General features: G+C 37.1%; 1 protein-coding gene across 2 annotated transcripts in view; it reads right to left on the minus strand.

Annotated features, from left to right (window-relative positions):
• The window catches only part of LOC128016600 (vascular endothelial growth factor C), a 41,147-nt gene extending 21,903 nt beyond the window's left edge, over positions 1–19,244 (minus strand). Inside the window, exons 1-4 of one of the 2 annotated variants that reach the window (XM_052601247.1) lie at positions 18,669–19,244; positions 9,242–9,452; positions 8,840–9,030; positions 5,727–5,866 (exon numbers count right to left, since the gene is read on the minus strand). In XM_052601247.1, the coding sequence (XP_052457207.1) occupies positions 5,727–5,866; positions 8,840–9,030; positions 9,242–9,452; positions 18,669–18,785 (659 nt within the window). In that variant the 5' untranslated portion in view covers positions 18,786–19,244. The remainder of the gene's footprint in view (positions 1–5,726; positions 5,867–8,839; positions 9,031–9,241; positions 9,453–18,668) is intronic. The other variant, XM_052601239.1, reaches the window with a different exon arrangement.
• Positions 19,245–19,552: the final 308 nt, after the last annotated feature.

A 19,552-nucleotide genomic window follows, 5' to 3' on the forward strand; every position in this document is an offset into this window, starting at 1 on the left:
TATCTGTGGTGTGTAGGTAATTTTATATCAAGATATGAGTACGCATTATCGCAAGATTTTATTTTTGCTGTAACATCATTCTAATGATGTTTTAAATAAGGTAGAACTGATGATGGGCCAACACATTTTTTGAAAGAATGCACACTTGAGGTGGTCATGCACCCATGACAAAGTGAAGAAAGTTGTGAAGTGGTTTTGTTATTATAAGTTATAATGAACTTCGAAATAACTGAAATCATCTGACAGAGTGATATTTTATTTATTTGTTTATTTCCATTAGCAACTGCCAATTTAGTGACTGTTCTTTCTGGGGTCCAACAAGTAAGAAAATAAAAAACATCTTTTTGATGCATGCCTGGTATTAAAATCATGACTAGGACTACTATACAAAAGTTGACAGTACAGGTCACATTAGGAACTCGAGACACTGAAATATTTCTTATTAAACAAAGCAGGGAAATAATTATCCTTCACTAGTTGCCAACCTAAAGTTCTGTGCATTCTTATAATATTAGCCCTTCTATTGCAGTTTGAGTGAGTCGTGCAGCTCTGTTCTGGACTAACTGTATTTTTTCCAAATCTTTACTTGATGCACTAGACCACTGAACAGTAATTTAAATAAGTAAGAACCATTGTTCACACAATTTGAGAAATGCAATATTTGTGGTAAAGATTTAGCACATTTCTTAATAACTGATAGACCCCTTCCCATAACTGTTACCATATTTTCTGTTTTGTCAACTTAAGTCTGATGTCTAGTATAAATCCAAGAAATCTAGTTTCCTATACCTGTTCAATAGGCACACTCTTTACAGACAAATTTAACTATGGTTTGAATTAAAATGTAGAATTTGATCCAAATACAATGCTTTTGGATTTTGTCAACTTTAGAACTGGAACATATGGAACTGTAATGCAGCCAAAACCTGACTGGAACCACTTTCCTTAACCATAATTGCAAACTTTAGAAGGTCCATCAACAAATCAGAATCAAGCATTCAACATCCCGCAATATAAGCATTACATAACAAATTACTTTTTTGAATTAAATATTGTAAAAATATTCTACATTATAATATTCTCAAGATATACATATTTGATGCACTTGGTCACAAAGCATATTATTCACAACAAAATAAGTCATTTTCTTTCATTAAATTCACATTATGCCACACTAGCACTAAAACAATCTGAAAAGCCACGTCCAATCAGTTGAACATAGTGTATGTATAATAATGTGCTAGACTGCAGCTTTGGTTATATTTATATTTATATTATATGCATATTTTATAACTTATTTAATTCTTTATAACTTTTTATTTAAACTTGCCTATTTTTATTTTCTTGTTTTGATTCTAATTCTGAATTGAGTGGTCTACATTCTAAGAGCCCTGCTAAAACATTGTATGGATTGTAGACTATAAGAATCGAAAGTGCATTGAACAAGCATTGCATCAACAGAATGATGGAGTAAGGAGATGCTTCACAGAAGTGTTTCACAGCTTCCTCCAAACTGACTTTGTATGAATAACTATTCTATTCATTAATTCTTGGTGTGTTAAGTTCTTTCTTGAGAAGTTATGTAAGAACTTAGTAGTTTACGAGAAAGAGTGGAAAAACAATATTAAAATCCTGATGAATTGATGAAAAACACACATGCACACTGACATATAAAGAGCATCTGAGGGTCAGAAGTCATTAGGTAGTAGTCTGAGTTGTTTTTGATAGCCCCAGTGATGTCTGAATGTTTCTTCTGCTGGAGAGTCTCTATTTTCCTAACAGTGAATCATCACCTCCCCAAAAAAATACAGCGAAACACAACAACGAGCCAACCATTGATAATCACTACCAGCCCTCTGCCATTTCATTGCACAAGTGTTGATAACACCAACAGGGTTTATATGCTACGTTACGCTCTAGACCATGCATCTGAGGTTAAACGTGTATGTTTTCTCCTTTACAGCAAACAGCGAGAACGGCGAGACTTTGTTAACACCTTGCTTTAAGTGGACCACCCTGTGTTAAACCCCCAGTGTCACACACTGCCCTTGTCTTTATCAGATGGCACAGGTTCGGGCAGGATTTTTCCAAATATATGATTAGAATCAAACTGAAAGCATTCAAACCTGGAGTGATCTTGAATTAATCTGGCCTTGGAGTCAGATTAAATGAAAATCTTGTTTTATTAAAGAACAAATTCAGAAAGCGCACTGTGCAATATGGATGAGATTGCAAGACAGTAAGTCCCCAACCCGGTTGTTCACCTTTACAGCTTTATAGAAAGCTGTAAACAATAAAAAAACAAACAAGTACACAATAAATGACGTCAGCTAAAGGTAAAGTTGCACGTCCACATTGAATTCTCCATCTCTGAAAAGTGGCATCCTAACATGCGCAGACGTTATGTGCTGTCCCCACTTGCATAAAAACATGAGAGGAATGAGGAGATGAAACCTCGGTTTCAAACATAACACACTTCGGTTTCAAACATAACACACTTCGACAGTGCAGGTCGCCCTAGGAACACATCTGCTTTTTCTTAAGTAATGCCTGGCTGTGCAGGACCTAGTGGGGGGATGATGCCTCTTTCCTTTTTACTCCCCATACTGCAAATCATTTTGACAGGGGATGGCTTAAGAAAAAAAGAGTGCTGAAACGCATAACAATAAACAGTTATTTTCTTCAGAGAGACTGGTGGGTTGCTTTTTAGCATTTTAACAGGTTTCAATTTGACACGTGATCATATTTGATGGATACTTAAAGGGTTAGTTCACCCAAAAATGAAAATTGCGTCATCAATTTGTCTCCCTCATGCCATTCCAAATGCTTGATACTTTTGTTCTTCTCATAATCAGAGTATGTCTGACAAGGCAATAGAAGATGAAGCGTGCTTGAATAAAAGCCTTATAAAATATAAATGTAATTGTGTCTCTTAAGAAGACTTCAGAAGTTTCATATGGATTACTTTCATCTTTATGAACTTTTAAAACCATCACAGTTTTGATGGATAATACTTTTTAATAGAGGTAAAAAAGTTTCCATAAAAATATATATTGATTTGTATTTGTAAGTTGTATAGATTTGGAACCACTTATGGGTGAGTAAATGATGACAGAATTTTTGGATTAACTAACTTTAAATTCTTTGATTTATGAATGCGGTTTGGTGTTAAGTGAGAAATTGGAGACATTCACAATCACTGAGGTTAATGTAGCTAAACTGGTATACGCCTAGTGCTAGTAATGTCTTGATCGAATTGTACAACACCAAATGTGCAATGCAAATGAGAAACCAGCATCAAAAGACATCAAGCAAACGCTGTCAGCTAGTTCATATTTCATTACTGAGGTAACACGTCTCTTGTTTCATCTGACAGGGAGTGTTTTGGTAAACAAAGTAATCAGATGTTGAAGAGCAACTGCACTGCACTGTTTGTGTAAAGGCCAATTTCTGAAATGTGTCACTCTTTGACTTTCCCAACATGGCCAACAATTCTGTGATGCTTCCCCTCTTGTTTGCAAACAGATCTCTGAGCAATGGAGCAACAAACTGGCTTCCCTTGCCACACATGTGGGATCGATAGGTTTCCTCTACACAGAAAGAGCAGGCGCTGTTTTCACACACAAAGCGTGCATTATTAACAAGTCTTTTTCACTCTTCTTCTCCTTTCCTCATTGCGTGTACCAGTGAGTCACTGTTAAGCATGTCAACTTCTGTCACGAACAGTCAAATGGACAAATCCTTCATTCTTTGAGAGGATAAAATGGTAAACATTACACAAAGTATGCAAGGGAACAACGCAGGGTTGAAAACAGGGGCTGTGCTTCATTTTAAAAAGTACTGAGAGATAGAAAACAGACTCACGGTTCCAAATCTATTCAAGATAGTATTTTGCAACTACTTTTCTTTTTGCAATCAACGCCTTAAATATTTACACAAAAACACAATGGAGGTTGAGCCACATCATGGTTACTAACATGCAAAAACATGACTTCAAAGCACAGCCATTTCAATAACTGCAATATAGCAACGTCCAGTGATTTATTGCTTTTGTACAGCAATGTTAAGTCATCAAAACAAAACAAAGGGATGGTTTAGTAGTGCTTCATTGGAATTGATATTTCATGGTCTAAAAAAGGGATTCCTAATGTCTAAGTAATTCTCTTAATCTGATTTTTGGGGAACAAATTAAGATTTATGGTACAATTATATAATCTGATAAATACCAGATATAATGCAGCTAAAATACAACAAGAAAATATACAGTTCACTGTGGATATTCAGTATTTAGTGAAGTGGTTGTAGTCAATCTTTCAGAAATATCTTAAATTCTACAATAGCCATATCATTTTGGTAAAAGTTAATGCATTCAGTTCATGTGCATTTAGTTACAAATATAGAAGCAAATGTAAAAGTTTCATGACAATCTGAATAACAGGTACATTAGATAATGATTAAATATTAAGTAATACATGCTAAGCATGCTAAGTTGCATTCTGGAAAACTTCAGCCCCGCTGAACTTTCCACCTGATTTTTACTGAGTTTTACTGTTGATTAATCTTCTTTCTCAGTTTATAGTTTTTGCCATGTGTCTACTCTCTGCTCTACACTCATTTAAATGCCCCCTCTGTCTTTCACTGTGGCAGCAAGGGAAGTGGCAGAGGGATCAGAAATAAAGAAAATGGATTTGGGACTAGAAGAAAATGGTGACTAAAATGCAAGGCCATCAGTGTTGCTCTATATATCAAATTAAGCATTTCAATACACTGAAGAAGATACAATGTGCTCCACAGTTGGAAACAGTATTTTGACTTGAGTTTTTGTAATAAAGTAATAAATTCTCTCTTGCAGAACTACTGTGAGCTTTTTAATGTAAATACAGTATGAGTCAGGGGGACATTACATCCTATATAGTCAGCCTAAAATGGTTAACACTAGTAAGATCTAGTTTTTCACTCATATTGTAATTAATATGCATTGTATTATGCATAACATAAATTTATCCAGAGTCAAAAATATGCTGGAATCAGTCCTTCTGATCAGGCCTGCTGTGGAATAGGCCTTCTGCATCATGCCACAAAAAAAAATAAAAAATACATGTGCTTTGTAGCTCACTTGTCGGTGCTGATTAGTTAATCACTTTCTGAACACTGCATGGTAAGTTCATTAAGATTCCCTACAGGGATTTTCCTGCCGGACAAAGTTCCTAAAACAAAAGATGGACAGGAAGTTCTCTATCAGCCTTAACAATGGGTGGCCACACCACACCACCAATATGAAAATCAATTTGATAAGCTACTGCACGTCATTGGGTATGCAACTACATCCAAAATACACACATCAGTGTAGCCACATATCCGCTGATGCGATGCTACACAGGGCCAACACAAACAGGGAATACAGTAAAGTCAGTATATTAAATGTCTTGGTGTGATAGTTTATCTCTTATACAAGTTGCATATCTGAGGAAAAACGCATTGTTGGTCGGCACCACCTAGCATGCAGGTGTGAATTAGCAGAAGGCAAACAATCGTTTCGCGTTCGGTTCACTTTTTCCACATCGCGCCCAGTGTAGAAAGGCCTTTAATCTACATTGACATTCTATTCTAAACTCTCAAATATTCAAATCAAAAGAAAAATTTAAGCCTTCCATCAAATCATCAAAAATCATCATCACACTTCAAAAATAGCGCTTAAGGAAATGTGAAGGAGTGTGAACACTTACTCTGGTAAGGCCCTTCGAATTATTGAGTGCTGCTGTCGGTACAAATCCTGTTTTGACAAACAGCTGCAGGAAGTGTGGTTGGCGAAGCTTATGGTGACTGGCTTGGGCCCATACTTCATAGGAACTGTGATTTCAAACAGCTGCAGAATGAAAATGAAAGACAGGTCATATTTTCAATGAAATAAAGCTTTGGCTAAGATGAGAAACTGCAAGAAGGGTTAATTAAACTTTAAGGAGTATGCTGGATGTCAAAATGAGTTTAAATTTATATCAGGATTAATGAATGGATTTATGTCTAAAGGAGTTGCGCAACTGTGATTGCACAGAGCCTTTCTGCGAAATCAGTGTACAGACACAACCACAGTTACAGTCTGATCAAACAAACTGGTAAGGGGAAATGGGTAATGGGGAACTTGTGAAAGACAATTTGCAAGGCAGGCACATACTGTTAGACCAATAAATCAAAACTTCCTCCAGCTATGGGGAAACATTCCAAGGAATTTATGTTGAATGTGCGCTTTCAAAGAACAGCTATGCCTAAAAGCATCATGGGTTCTGACTAATCTACATGATTCGACAAATTCCTTAAAATGACAGTTTACCATGATAACAGTCATCATTTACTCATCCCTCATGTTGCTCCAAATGCACATGTCTTTCTTACTTTCTTATGATTGGTCAAATCCCTGTCAATCAAACTCCCTGCAAAGGGCCAATTGTCTGCTATATTCTATGTGCTTTGATGCCTTACAGCATCATAAATTCCCCGCTAAACTTTCTCTTCTGTGCTATGAGTGTTAACTCACCACTTTCATGGTGATAATACTTTTATGGTGATAATATAAACTTTTTTTTTTAAGTTGACAATTGTAATTGCATGGAAAAGAACATGGAAAGAAAATCACATAGGCCTGGAATAACATGAGGCTGAGTCACCGATGACATAAATGCAATTCAAAACAGGACAGACAAACAAACAAACAAGTTTCCAAAACCTCTGGAATGTTAAACCTCCCACATCAACTCCTGTTGGTTTACTCACAAGACACACATAGTGAATTGTGTTTGATGAGAAAGAGAATTATATGTTACAGTCTGTCTCTGACCCAACTGGTTGGCTCACTTAAACATAGTTTCCTCTCTACTGCTTCCTTCTTCTATGCTTTTTATTAACACAAAGTCATGTAGCCACTTTCTAATTGCATAGGTACTGTACATCTAAAAAATTGCTTTAGCATCCAAAATCTGTAAAAATGTACAGTAATGGATGAGCTCAATCCAGGCTGCATAGACAATATATTTCCACAGCGTTGATATAAGAATCCTATTTTTACTATCTTTGAAAGGGCCATTAACACATACTATCAATCAAGAACAATGGAAAATTAACAACCCATCTATTCTCAGCATAGACTGAATGTAATAGGATGTAAAAGAAATTTAATGGGGTCAAAATCTTGGGGAAAAAACAATAATTCTCTTTGATGTTCGCAGAACTCTATAATTTAGTTATTAACTGCTTTTAACAGGACAAGTGATCCCAAAAGCTTCACTTGCTCACCCTGTAAACGTGTCAGCCCCCCAGTCTTGATGCTAAAAACACTTCAGAGCAGTATTAACAGTCTACTAGTAATACGTATGTGCAGGTGAAACAAGGTTCATACCAAACCAGAAGTCCATTTAATATGTTTTCTATCTCTCTCAGGTTCACTAGTCAGAGTTACTTCACAGATATAAAATTAGATATTCCACTCTTTTTAGTTTTTTTTTTTTTTTAAAGCTATATTGTCATTACATTGCATTGTGCTTAATGTGAATAGCTTATCATAGCTAATACCATTAATTCAAATCACAACCATGTTCATCTACGTAATGCATATTTTACTCCTGAGCCTGATTTTTCTTCAGTGAAACCTGGAGCTTATAATTTCATAATCCAAATCTTACTAAGATATTTTCAAATATCTTCACATTGCATCTGCTATTCAGGCTTTGTGCCCAGAATGGGAGTTTTACGTCTCTCACGCAGTAGCGTGGACATGGAGACCTTGACCTGCTCAGAAGACTCAACTGGTGGGAGGATGTCATGGTTTAAATCACATGAGAAGAACCCATTGCCTGCGAAGGTCAGCCCACCCAAAATAAGTGGGCAATTAAAGTGGGCCTTCTTGCAAATAATTTACAGCCATGACCTTCCAACCAAACCCCTGCATCATCCACAACTCTTTAAATCAAAGCTTCACTGATCATCTGAGTTCTGTCTTCACTGGGAGAAGGCTTTAAAACAAAAGCAGGCGCTTTTATTCGAAGCAGTAATAAACATTTCGATTGAAGATTATTCAAATTTACTATGTTATTACAAAGAGAAATGGATTTGTATGGTGTTAGTTAAGGGTATGCAATGAAGAAATTACCTGTATATGTATCTGTATTTGATGCAATGGAAAATAATCTGCATCTGTATTCAGATAGAACCAGATGTGAGCGAGGCTTAAACCAGAAGTGTGCTGAACCTAAGGCTACATCTACATTAATCCAGATATATTTGAAAACAGCATCTTTGTTTCTAAACTATCTCTGTCCAAATTAGTGATTTCAATCGTTTTCTAAAAGTTTATCTTCTACACTGAAACATCAGAAAACATGAAAAAAAAAAAAAGATCAGTGAGATTAGACAGAACTAACAGACTCAAAGTTCTCTTGCCATTCTTTAAAACCTTAATCATCTTTGCAGGACTGTGATATGAAGAGTGTACATAGCTTTAGCAACAGTATGAAAGTGAATATCTACCAGGACAATATGTGTCACATGGCTAAACGCTTTATTTTCAAACATGCATAATTTTCGAATACCTCCGCTTTTACACTCTACACTGCAAAATCAATGTTTCCAAATGTATCCACTTGGGAGAGTATTTTCAATTAACTCAGGTTTTGTAGTAAAAAAAAAATGCTATCCCATTGTGCAGAAAGTGATTTAAAAAAAATTCTGAAATATGAGTGATGTAAAATGAAGCTTAAAAATAAATGTTAATACTGCTCACCCTTGGTTCCATCCCTCCTTCACACAAACAGATCTGTGGATGCAGACAGAAGCTGAAAGCAAAACTCACCGTCTTACTGACGTATGAAGTGCTCATGTTCTTGCACACTTGCTCCTCACTGTTACAGCAGCCCCCACATCTGTAGACAGACACGCAGGGTGGTTTATAGAAGGTGTTTGTAGCTGCCCCAAACTCTTTCCCCACATCTAAACAAACTTGGCGCGGCATGCACAGGGTGTTTCTCCACTCTGTCTGAATACCTGGAGGAAGCGCAGCAAAACAGGAAGAACAGACACATTAAAAAAGGCCAACAGTGAAATGCATGGATTTGTATGATCTCCAACTGTAAGTACAGATCATGGCCTGATACATTCTTGGCATCCTAAAGAAACTTTGTCTCAGGGTGAGACAAAAAAAAAAAAAAAAAAAATGCCAGCACAGCCTGTACCGGTCCTAAATTAAGTCACTCACTTGTAAAAATATCAAGATTGATGAAAGCAGCCGCATAGGAGGCCTCCTCCGACCTTGTTTCTGTGGAGCTGTGATCTCTGTGAGGTAAGCGTGATCCCATCTTGGAACGACACTTCAGCATGCTCCAGTAGCTGGGGTAAACCATCCTCATAAGCTCGTCCACGCTACCCGCTGAACGCAACTGCTCCATCAGGTCTGGCTCTAAATGTTCCTTATAAGACAGAGGAACAGGATTAAACTGTGAAAAAGCAGCCTGTCAGCTTATGCTACACAGAACTGTAATGTTACACAATTTCAATTTGTCACAGTTCTGTTAACTTTTTCCTATGGGATGATGCCACAGGTGTCGCAAATAAGAAATAAGAAAACTCTTCCTTAAGAGAGATGAACCACAGTAACCCTTAAAGGGACAGTTCAGCCAAAAATTTCAACCAACCACCATTCCACAACATATCTTCTCTTATTTTCCAAAGAAGAAAAAAGGACAGTTTGAGAATGGCATGAGGGTGAGAAAATGATAACAGTATTTTCATTTCATCAGCAACACTAGAGTTATACTTACAAAAGAGAGTTAAACCATAGCTAGACATTATAAAAAGGGCTTCATCACTGTTCTGGAATAGAACATTGCCTTTCCACTACAACAGTTAAGCATACCATATTGGATATATCCCAGAGTGACTAAGAGGAATATCAGTTGCTTTATTGCATGTTTCTCTCTCTCACTGGCTTAGAAAAGATGGTCTTGGACTTTACGCATTGAATCAATGTTTGAAAATCTAATCAGCGATCATAAACATACGTGATTAACTTTTCCATTGTTTTTTTGTTTTAGGTTATTCCACTTGCACCTGTTTGTACATATCAAATAGCAGATGTTTTCTTACTACATTATTACAATAAAAAGCTGCAAAAGATTAATTTAATCATATACCAGTAGCATTTTATATTGTGTTTAGTCAAGCTGACCCTACAAAACACTGTTTCCTCATCAGATGTGGTCTTAAAATTAACAGCTACATAATCAATTGCAATAAGCAATTGACAGTACTGCTTCCTCAGTAAGCTGATGGGTGTAACCCAGGGTGAAGAAGGAGCTGTGTCTGTCTTCAGCAAGAGAAACCCCAGCCAACGCAATCAAACCCAAGTCATGACCTCCCCGTAATCTCCAGCAGAATGAGTTTGTAAGGAGTGTGAAAACACCAACAGCATCTGAAAACAGCCCAAAGTCCCTGATGGAAAATGATACCGCTGTCTGGGACATTCCAGGAAACATGCCCAGTTTACCCACATGTATGATCAAGGCGTCGATAAAAAAGTGCACCCTCCCCAACTTGTGGAAGTGTTAAAAACGGGAGAAAACACAACTTGAATTGAGCTTCGACAGAATTCCTCATCCCTCTTTAAGGAGGCCGGTCTTGATATTGGCTCAGTCTCTACCACTTTATCCCTTTTGTTGTTCAATTGAAGCAGAACACCAAGTTTACAGCAGATAATTTATCTCAAATGGTAGGAAATGAGCATCCCTTACTCTTACTTTTTTTGTTGAAAAGCCTATTATTTACATACAATAACAATTTTTGGCTGGGTAATTACAAGCAATGATTTTCTAGGCCTCCCTATACTTATCTAATTTTCAAAGGAGATCCTCGAAACAAACAAGAGCTTTTCAGCTAGATGGTTTGAAAGTATAAACTTGAAGGCCTTTCATGAGTAAACTAAACTTGAACATTTGAAACATTGCTGAACAAGATTTTTAAACCTACACTGTTACCTGCAAACATCCAGTTGTACCGCACACCAAAGAAAATAGCACTAATCGCGGTAAGAGGAAAAATATAATCCTTGTAGGAAATGACTGCTTCTCCCTGCATTGACTCCCTTCTGTTTATTCAGGAAACTCAAACATCACAAAAAGAGTATGAACAAGACTATTGTATGTGGCCTCTTCCATGCCTTTGTTTTCGGTGATTCCTGAGATAACACACTGGTCTGTTTCCTACCAGAAACAATGTGTGGTGTTCAGCATACGGACACATTCACGTGTGAGTCAGTCCCGAACTTCAGGTTTGGTAATTGTAAAAACACAGATACAATGCCCTATTTTTATGTTTCAGTGGCAACTAAAAAAAGAGACTGATGGGAGAATGATACAAATGGGAACCATGAAGTCTGAGGGCACATGACACAGAAATGCATTCATTGTTTCACTATTGCTATCTAATCTTATGGATTGCTTAATTCTAATATTACAAAAGAAACATCCATTTTTTATTATCAGTATTAGTATTAGCATTATTAATTGATTAATAATAAGAAATGATTTACTAAATTATTAAATTATCAATTTATTAAATGTATTATTTAATTATTATTTATATTAAATTATCCACATTTGCCTGCCAGTCTAAAAATTAAAAATCATATTAATCACAATTAATTTCATGTAAAGATTAAACACAGATTGCATCCAACAGCTTGCAGATATTTTACAACAGAAGAAAAAAAATCTTGACATTTTAAGAACAAGTTAAAATGAGAATGGCCACGATAAGGGAGCACATTTGGTTCTGTAGGACAGGGATTCATGGAAAGTGATGACTTCTTGTATGCATTTATCATCAAGTCATCATCAGTGGTCAGACATGAGACACATTGTGCTGTTAACCAATAAAAAGTCCTTCACCTCTAATGCTAGAAAGTCTCTTTGTATGAATCACAATAGAAAGCAGCTGGGTTTAACACTTAGGGCAGGATGCCATGTCCACTGTAACAAAATCAAGATTTGATGTCATGCACGCAAGGGATCCCGATAATGATGGTGACCCCATTATTTTAAAGTTCAAATGTGAGTCAACAGTGTGTTGCCAATTATAAAATGTGCATCATTATACAGTAGGATCATTTCCGACACCCCAAAGCAGCACGCAATCTCTTGACAGCCTAGTGTTTCCTGAATCAAACCACAAAACTGACACAATGACAAAAACAACTAGATCCTTTCTTGGCAATGAGGTAAGCATTTATCCTCTTAGCTGATACCAGCATCCGGAGCTATTTTGGATGAGTTTTCTGGAAGGCACCCTCACTGAATAAATTCCTTAGTATGAGTCAAAATGCATCATATTTAGGCCAGGTTTATACAGTTTCATTTCCATTACAGTCCCCCCATACCCCTACGCTAAAACTAAATAACAATGTCAGCCTTCCCAATTTCACTTTTTTATGAGTTCACATTTTCATATACTCTTTAGGTGAAGACATAGCTTGCTGCCAATTTCATTCTACAAGGCAAAGTCAAAGACATTATAGTAGTAATTTTGACTTAAAACACTACTAGGAAAGCTACCTCGAAAAAAAAATGCTGTCACTGAGGAGCATTACAGACATCACAACAGAGCATCACAGATGCTCAGTGGAACATGCCCCCCCCCCCCCCCCCCCCCTATCGTGGACTCTACAGAATTGGTACAAATGCACAAGAACACATGTTGCATCTGTTCCAGACATACCTTTCATCTTCAGTATTGGACTCCAGAGAACAGGCTTGCCAATGGTGCTCTCTGCTCGCTGAACTTGAAGGATGTCATTGAAGTCTGCTGAGGGCATGTCTGGGGCTACATTTGCCAGCACTCAGAAGGAGAGGAAGAGGATCTGAGATATCATTAACCCTATAATGATCTCTTAGAAACCCTAGAACTGACTGCGAGCTTTGAGCCTTTGACCAAGGGGAGAAACAGTTCCTTAGAGAATAAGTCTGGCCACAAGTCTGATGAGTAACTGAGACCCTCATCGACATCCAAGCTTCCCACATTTCAGATAAACAATCCTAATCTGTCCCATTTTCCTGAAGCAATTGAGATGCTCCCCAAGGTAGAGAACTCTACTGTAATCTTATGAATGCTATATTACGACCTCTCATATGATTTTAAACTAACGCTCTTGAGATCAGACCATCCACATGGAAATTGTTTTTCCAGTCTTAAGCCTAGTATCTGTTACATGCATTAAAATGACCTAGCAGCACTAGATACAACACAGAGCGTCTAATAATACAGGACGCTATCGATGTCTGAATCAATTCATTTAAAAACATTGTTTTCTAAGTACCATTTTCAATATAAACAGGTAATAAGCTCCAGTGGACTTGCACTGCACCGTTTACACTTTGTTCTGCACTATTGCTAATTATGCCAACACTAGAAAGGAAAAAAAAAAAAAAGTTGTTTTAGATGGAAATGATATCAGTTGGCACATTCATTTGACCATGAAGCCAAAATGGAAAGTCATTTCAGAGGCAGAGCAAGCCATTTCATTTTGATAAAAGATTATGAAGGCAAACAATTTGTTTTTGTAAAATTTGGAACAACAAACACTGATGGATCAAGAACAATACGACCAGGAATGTGCATTAGGAAAGTAAACAGGGTAAATTTTGATTTCATGTTGATTTTAAAGAAATAATGAAGAAAGTCCCATAAGAACCTCTCTTCCTTTTTTAGAAAGAATTGCTTTCTTGTTCTGATCCGGTTCACGTTTAGAGGCATGCATGTGTCAGGATGCAATTACTGTGCACTTCTGAAACGTACTTGGTTAAGGTGTCTGTGGTGCAATAAAGCTATTAGCCTGGAGGGTTGCCCCTACTCAAAAACAACAAAAAAAAAAAAAACACAGGGATATTAGGTCTGAAGTTCTGTAACCCAATTCTTAAGCTCTCCTAAACGTAACAGAGCTCTACACGAAATCCCAGTAACACTGCAAGCACAAAAAAAAAAAAAACACACACAGTGATGGCAGGGGAAGGGGTTCTTGTTTTGGCAAACTTAAAGAATTATATGAAGCAAATATCCTGCCTGTTCAGAAACTGTCAAAAGTGACATTATTATCCTGAAATGTTTTCCTCAAAAACCTTTATCTCTTTGCGACTGAAAGAAATACAAACATCTTGGATGACATGGGGGTGAGTAAACTATCAGGACATTTATATTCTGGAAGTGAGCTTAAGAAAGCTTTGTCTAAACACTAATACTCTGTCATCATTTACTCACCATCATTTTGTTCCAAACCTGTATGACTTTGTTTCCTGTGTGGAAAGCAAAAGCAATTAATTAGCTGAAATTCCAAGCCGTTTTTTTCTTTATTACTGGTTTCTGCTCTTAACATACTTTCACTGAATGGAAAAGAGTAGCTTAGTCATTCAGTTAAAATATTTTTTTTTTGTGATCCATATACATGTTTGGAATGACATAAGGCGTAAGTGATGACAGTTCTTTACAAGGCACTAATACTCAAATATTAAGACATTTTGGTAGCTGGGAAGACAACCTATTTAAGATTGACTTACAAAAAAAAAGCCAAATAAAAAGGACTACCTTTGTTCATGTAGTACTGTAAACTAATGCACCATTCTCTTGACCTCATTTACATAAGTGATGATACATGTGCATTCATTATGTCAAAATATTTGCCTCAGAACAGATTTTTTAGTGCCAGTTCTATCATATGTAACCATAATGAAACTGTACATTTCTTAAGATGATGATTCTGGCCTCAGTCTACATGTGCACTACCTATTCCAGCTCTGTCTCACTCTGACTGAACGGGTCAGTGCACAAAACCTATTTTATCCTTTAGAGCAGTAATCCCAATGGTTTAGAAAGATTTCCACTTCCTTTGTAATTCTCTAATTCTTTTTTAATCCGTAATACTATGCTACGCTGAATGTCGTGACTTCTCATTAAGACTTGTAAGAATGATTGCATATTGTAATTATATTTATGGCTTCTATGGTATTTCAAAGAGTTTCAATGACTTATTTTTTTGGCCCAAATTTTCGATCTATTTATTTATAAATAAATCTGCCATTTGGTCTTAAGGAAAGTGTCTGCATGATTGCCCACTGACATACAAACAAGCCATTTCATTAAAGGGAGAGAAAGCTTGGTGTTTTTTTTATTTATTTTATTATTTCATCTGCATGAGGGATGTCCAATCCTGCTCCTGTAGGGCCTACGTCCTGCAGAGTTTAGCTTCAAAGCACTTTCTTGGAAGTTTCTAGTCTAAAGACTTTGATTAGCTGGTTCACGTGTGATTAATAAGGTCAGTGGTCCTCCAGGAACAGTTCTGGGCACCCTTGACCTACATTATCTACTGTTTGTACCTTAAAAACTAGTAATTCAAATGGAGGCCAATTTTACAATATTAATGATAATGCTAAATGATATCTGGTATAATGAGTAAAAAGAAACACGCTTCTGATTAATGGAGTATTTAAGTATAGTGCTCTGGGGCGAACAAGACAAAAAAAAAAAAAAAGTTGGCAAATACTGCATTACAGTTTACTACCAAGGGCCTAGCCTCCATATTTTAACCGTTTACACACCAAAAGTGGGACACACTATTATTTGAGTGATACGTTTCATAGATATAGGTAGGAAGAGAAGGTTAACTCAATATTCTGCTCTGTCACAGATTCCAGTGCTTCTCCTTGCAATGGAAACGGCAAAAGAGTTCTTGGATCTGCAAGAAAGTGTCAAACACAAAAATGTCTAGTCCCCCAGCTGCTTCAGGCACACTGCTGGGCCACAGTCAGAGCTGAATTCCTCTGCTGAGGGGACTGAGATCTACAGCCAGTCTACAGACCGTGCAGAAATAAAGAGATACACTGTAACCTCAAAGTTACATCTACTCAATTTGAATGTACAAAGCTTTACAGATGTACAAACCAAAAAGCATCTGTGTGCTACTTTATCTGCCCATGAGAGTTAATGACTGTATGAGAAAGGACATTTGATTTGATTCTATACCAAGGATAGCGTTAACAAATGATTAACAAAAATAATAAAAATACATGAACTATACTCTCAGTGGAAAATAAGGTACAAAAGCTGACTTTCATATTTTCAGTCAACACTGGATCCATAAAAAAAAATCTCTTGCCTGCATTAATCAATTAGACAACCACCGCGCACATTAACCAAGCAAAGTTCACATGTCAGGTTTACAGGAACAGTTTGTGGTGCTGTTTAAGGGATGAAAAGTCGAACTAATATAACACAAATAATACATACAACTGACACTTAACTGAATACAAAACTACATTAACTCTTTTCTACCCATTTACAGTAACTGTTGCCAGTGCAGCCTCATCTAAAGAGAAATGACATCACTTCAAATCACCCACTCCCCATACATATGCGGCACTTCCCAAAAAGACATTACTAATGTACAACATTGCACAATGAAAATAGTTTTTTTAGAAGTAACAGCCCCATTTGCAGTAGTTGCCTAATTCAAAGCAGGGTTGAACTTCTGACCTCCCAAAGGACCTGAAGTCTCCTCGCTTATGTCATCACGGCATCTGACTATCCCTCCCACCAGATGACAGCTCCTCTAATGTTGTGAAAGTGTTGAAAGGTGGTTTTGCAAAAATCTGAAGTTAAAGGATGAGTGGATGTGACAGGTGAATTGGCTATTAGAGTAGAAGAGATAAGAGAGGCAGATGTGGGTAATCTGTTCCACCTGTGCTAACTTTCCTACCTGGGAAGTGCACATGACCACACGCTCACACAGCAGAAGACGTCCCTGGGGAATCCCTTAGTTATCACCAAAGGGCAGAAACAAATAAGCATTGTTTGGAAGAGTAAATAGCTCTTTTCCTTCTAGCTGGAGGTGGTTTATCATGGGTGGTTTATTCTCAGGCATTCATTACTAACCATAAGACACTCATACAGGCTACAATATAATGCTTACTTAAACCAGAGCGTCTCAAGAGAGTTGCAACCTAGCAGCTAATTATATAAAATAGGCTTTCTCAAAGCATTCAACATCCCGATTAAAAAGGATGACGTTTCTGTAAAGCCACATGGCAAAACCAAACATCAGTCTCAATGAATGAGGTCAAGACTGCAGCGGAGCAATTAAGACTACAAATCAGTAGACCCAGCACCTAATGCGTACTCCCAAAGAGCCCACATTTCCCAGGTGACCCCTTCAGAAAGATAGTCTTACTTGACAATAACTTTCTCTGGAATCACAATTACTCATGATTTACAGGACAGCTTTGCCAAGCAGATGAGAGATGGCCACAATGGAAAAGTCCAAGGGAGAGGAATAAGGTCAGTATATTAGCTGAGCGCTGACTGATGACCAAAGAATTATTAAGTCACCCATCCTATACATTCATATAGCGTACAGCCACATATGTGCAATTACGAAACAATTATTCAATTCCAAGGCATGAGCGCAAGACAAATATTCCCCAAGTGGACCGAAAATAAACCTTTAGAAATTCAGCAGCTTTTTTATGTTGTTTTATGTCGCACTTACGATTGACTTCCCTTACTCTCTGTGAATTCCAGCTTAATGAATCTTAATAACTGGATTTTTCAGGGACCTAAAGGAGCTCAATCGAGAGAGAGAGAGAGAGGGAGAGCAGTGAAAACAAAGCAGGTCTAATTTTAGGCAATCACGATTAGTATACGGCCCATGTCGCACATTACCGATGGGAATCATTTCAAGATCTTGTCAAGATGTCCACGTAGCTGCGTGTAGCATATGGTATCATTTATACACTACACATAGTAAAATTCCAAAGAGTCTACTGCTGCAGTACATAAAAAGATAGAATGTTGTGTCAAAGTAATCATGTATAATGGGTGTGTGAGTCAAAAGCAGTACAGAGAAGAACTAACAGGCATCTCCTCTCCCGTGTGCAGACAGGTCACTTCTGAGCTCCTTTGGTAAGAAGAGATATTGAAATGAAGTGCACCAATTAAGTATATTGATCATTGAATTAAAATGTTTGAAACCATAGCTATTTATCTCTTCTTTCTTTCTCAGTGGGAAGGCAAAAGAAACAGAGATAAAGGTATTACTTCTGAGGTTGCTGACCCAATGATACCTGTTTCCACTTTTTATGCCATTGTAACATGCTCTTAAATTATTCTTTTTATAAATTATGCAGTCTCCCTTTTACTTAAATTCTCCCAAATTGATGTCTACATGATGAAAAGGTGAATATTCCAAAGGTATATATATATATATAAAAGATGAGTTATGTCAAGGTAAGCACCTTGCAACATCATACCCTGAATGGTTAAAAGAAAGGTTTGTCCATCTTTTAGAGTTTGACACCTTTTTGAATTATATAACTTCCAATCATATGTTTCTGCATAAGCACCTTAATAAAATGAAGCAGGATATCAATCTTGGCAAAGTAGCCTACTACAACAACAGTCCCTTTGATGTTGAGTGCTGTGTTGTCTCAATGCTGCAAGCAGTACTACTAAGTTTTAAAATAACTTTAGAAATATGTAAATGTGTTTCCTTAATGCTAACTTCAGGGGAATAAATCATAACAAATAAATGCATTAAACCAATTTCTCTACTTTTAATATGACATGGAAATGAGCTTGTGGGTGCTTACCATGGCATCCCCTTGATCTTGGTCATAATCATAGTCATAGTAGTCCTGGCCTGACTCCAGAGCAAGGTTTGCATGGAACAATGCAAGACAGAAGACAGAAATTCCAAATAAGTGCATTTTAGAAGTAAAAAAAAAATCTCTGAAATCTGAGCAGAGTCTGTTGAAAGTTCCTCTTTTTTCAGTTTTCAGCAGCAGGTTTCTAGAAAACTCTGTCCTTACACTAAAATATCACCAGTGTATACATCCAACATTTTAAGAAGGCACTTCGATACTGGTCCATGGAAAGAATGCACTGTGAGCTCGTCTCGTCACATGCGGCTGTGAACATCCACTCCGTGCTGAGAGATCAGTGTGGAAGTGCGCGGAGCGCTCAGTGGCATGTTTTATGCAATTTCACGCTGTTACTTTGGATCCTTCTCCTCCCCCTCTCCATTTTTTTCCCAGCCTGCCTCTCCGGTCGCTGTTAGACACATTCCGAGACATCAAGAGAAGAATATGAGTCATGGCACGCGCGCTTTCTCATGTGTCGACTACAGCACGTCAAACTCATTGCGAAGAGGCACGAGCGCTCTGATGAGGCTAGGCTACAGTTGCTTGTGTGTGTGCTTGTGTGTTTGTGTTTGTGCGTGTGTGTGTGTAAGGTGAACATTCAGTGCTTGAATGAATGGTTTATGCCAAAATGATAATGATTGTGTAATCATTAACATTTTATTTATTTATTATTTATTTTATATATTTTTCATATAGTTGAACATGGACAGGGGCATTCAGGCTTCAAAAATATATAACATATAAAACATATGCAACATATAAACATAGCTCATGTGACTAATCATTGACTTGATTGCAAATAAATGCACAGACACTATTTAAACTGAACAGAG

This window comes from Carassius gibelio, chromosome A1 (genome assembly GCF_023724105.1).
Source record: "Carassius gibelio isolate Cgi1373 ecotype wild population from Czech Republic chromosome A1, carGib1.2-hapl.c, whole genome shotgun sequence".
In the NCBI taxonomy this organism is placed as follows: domain Eukaryota; kingdom Metazoa; phylum Chordata; class Actinopteri; order Cypriniformes; family Cyprinidae; genus Carassius; species Carassius gibelio.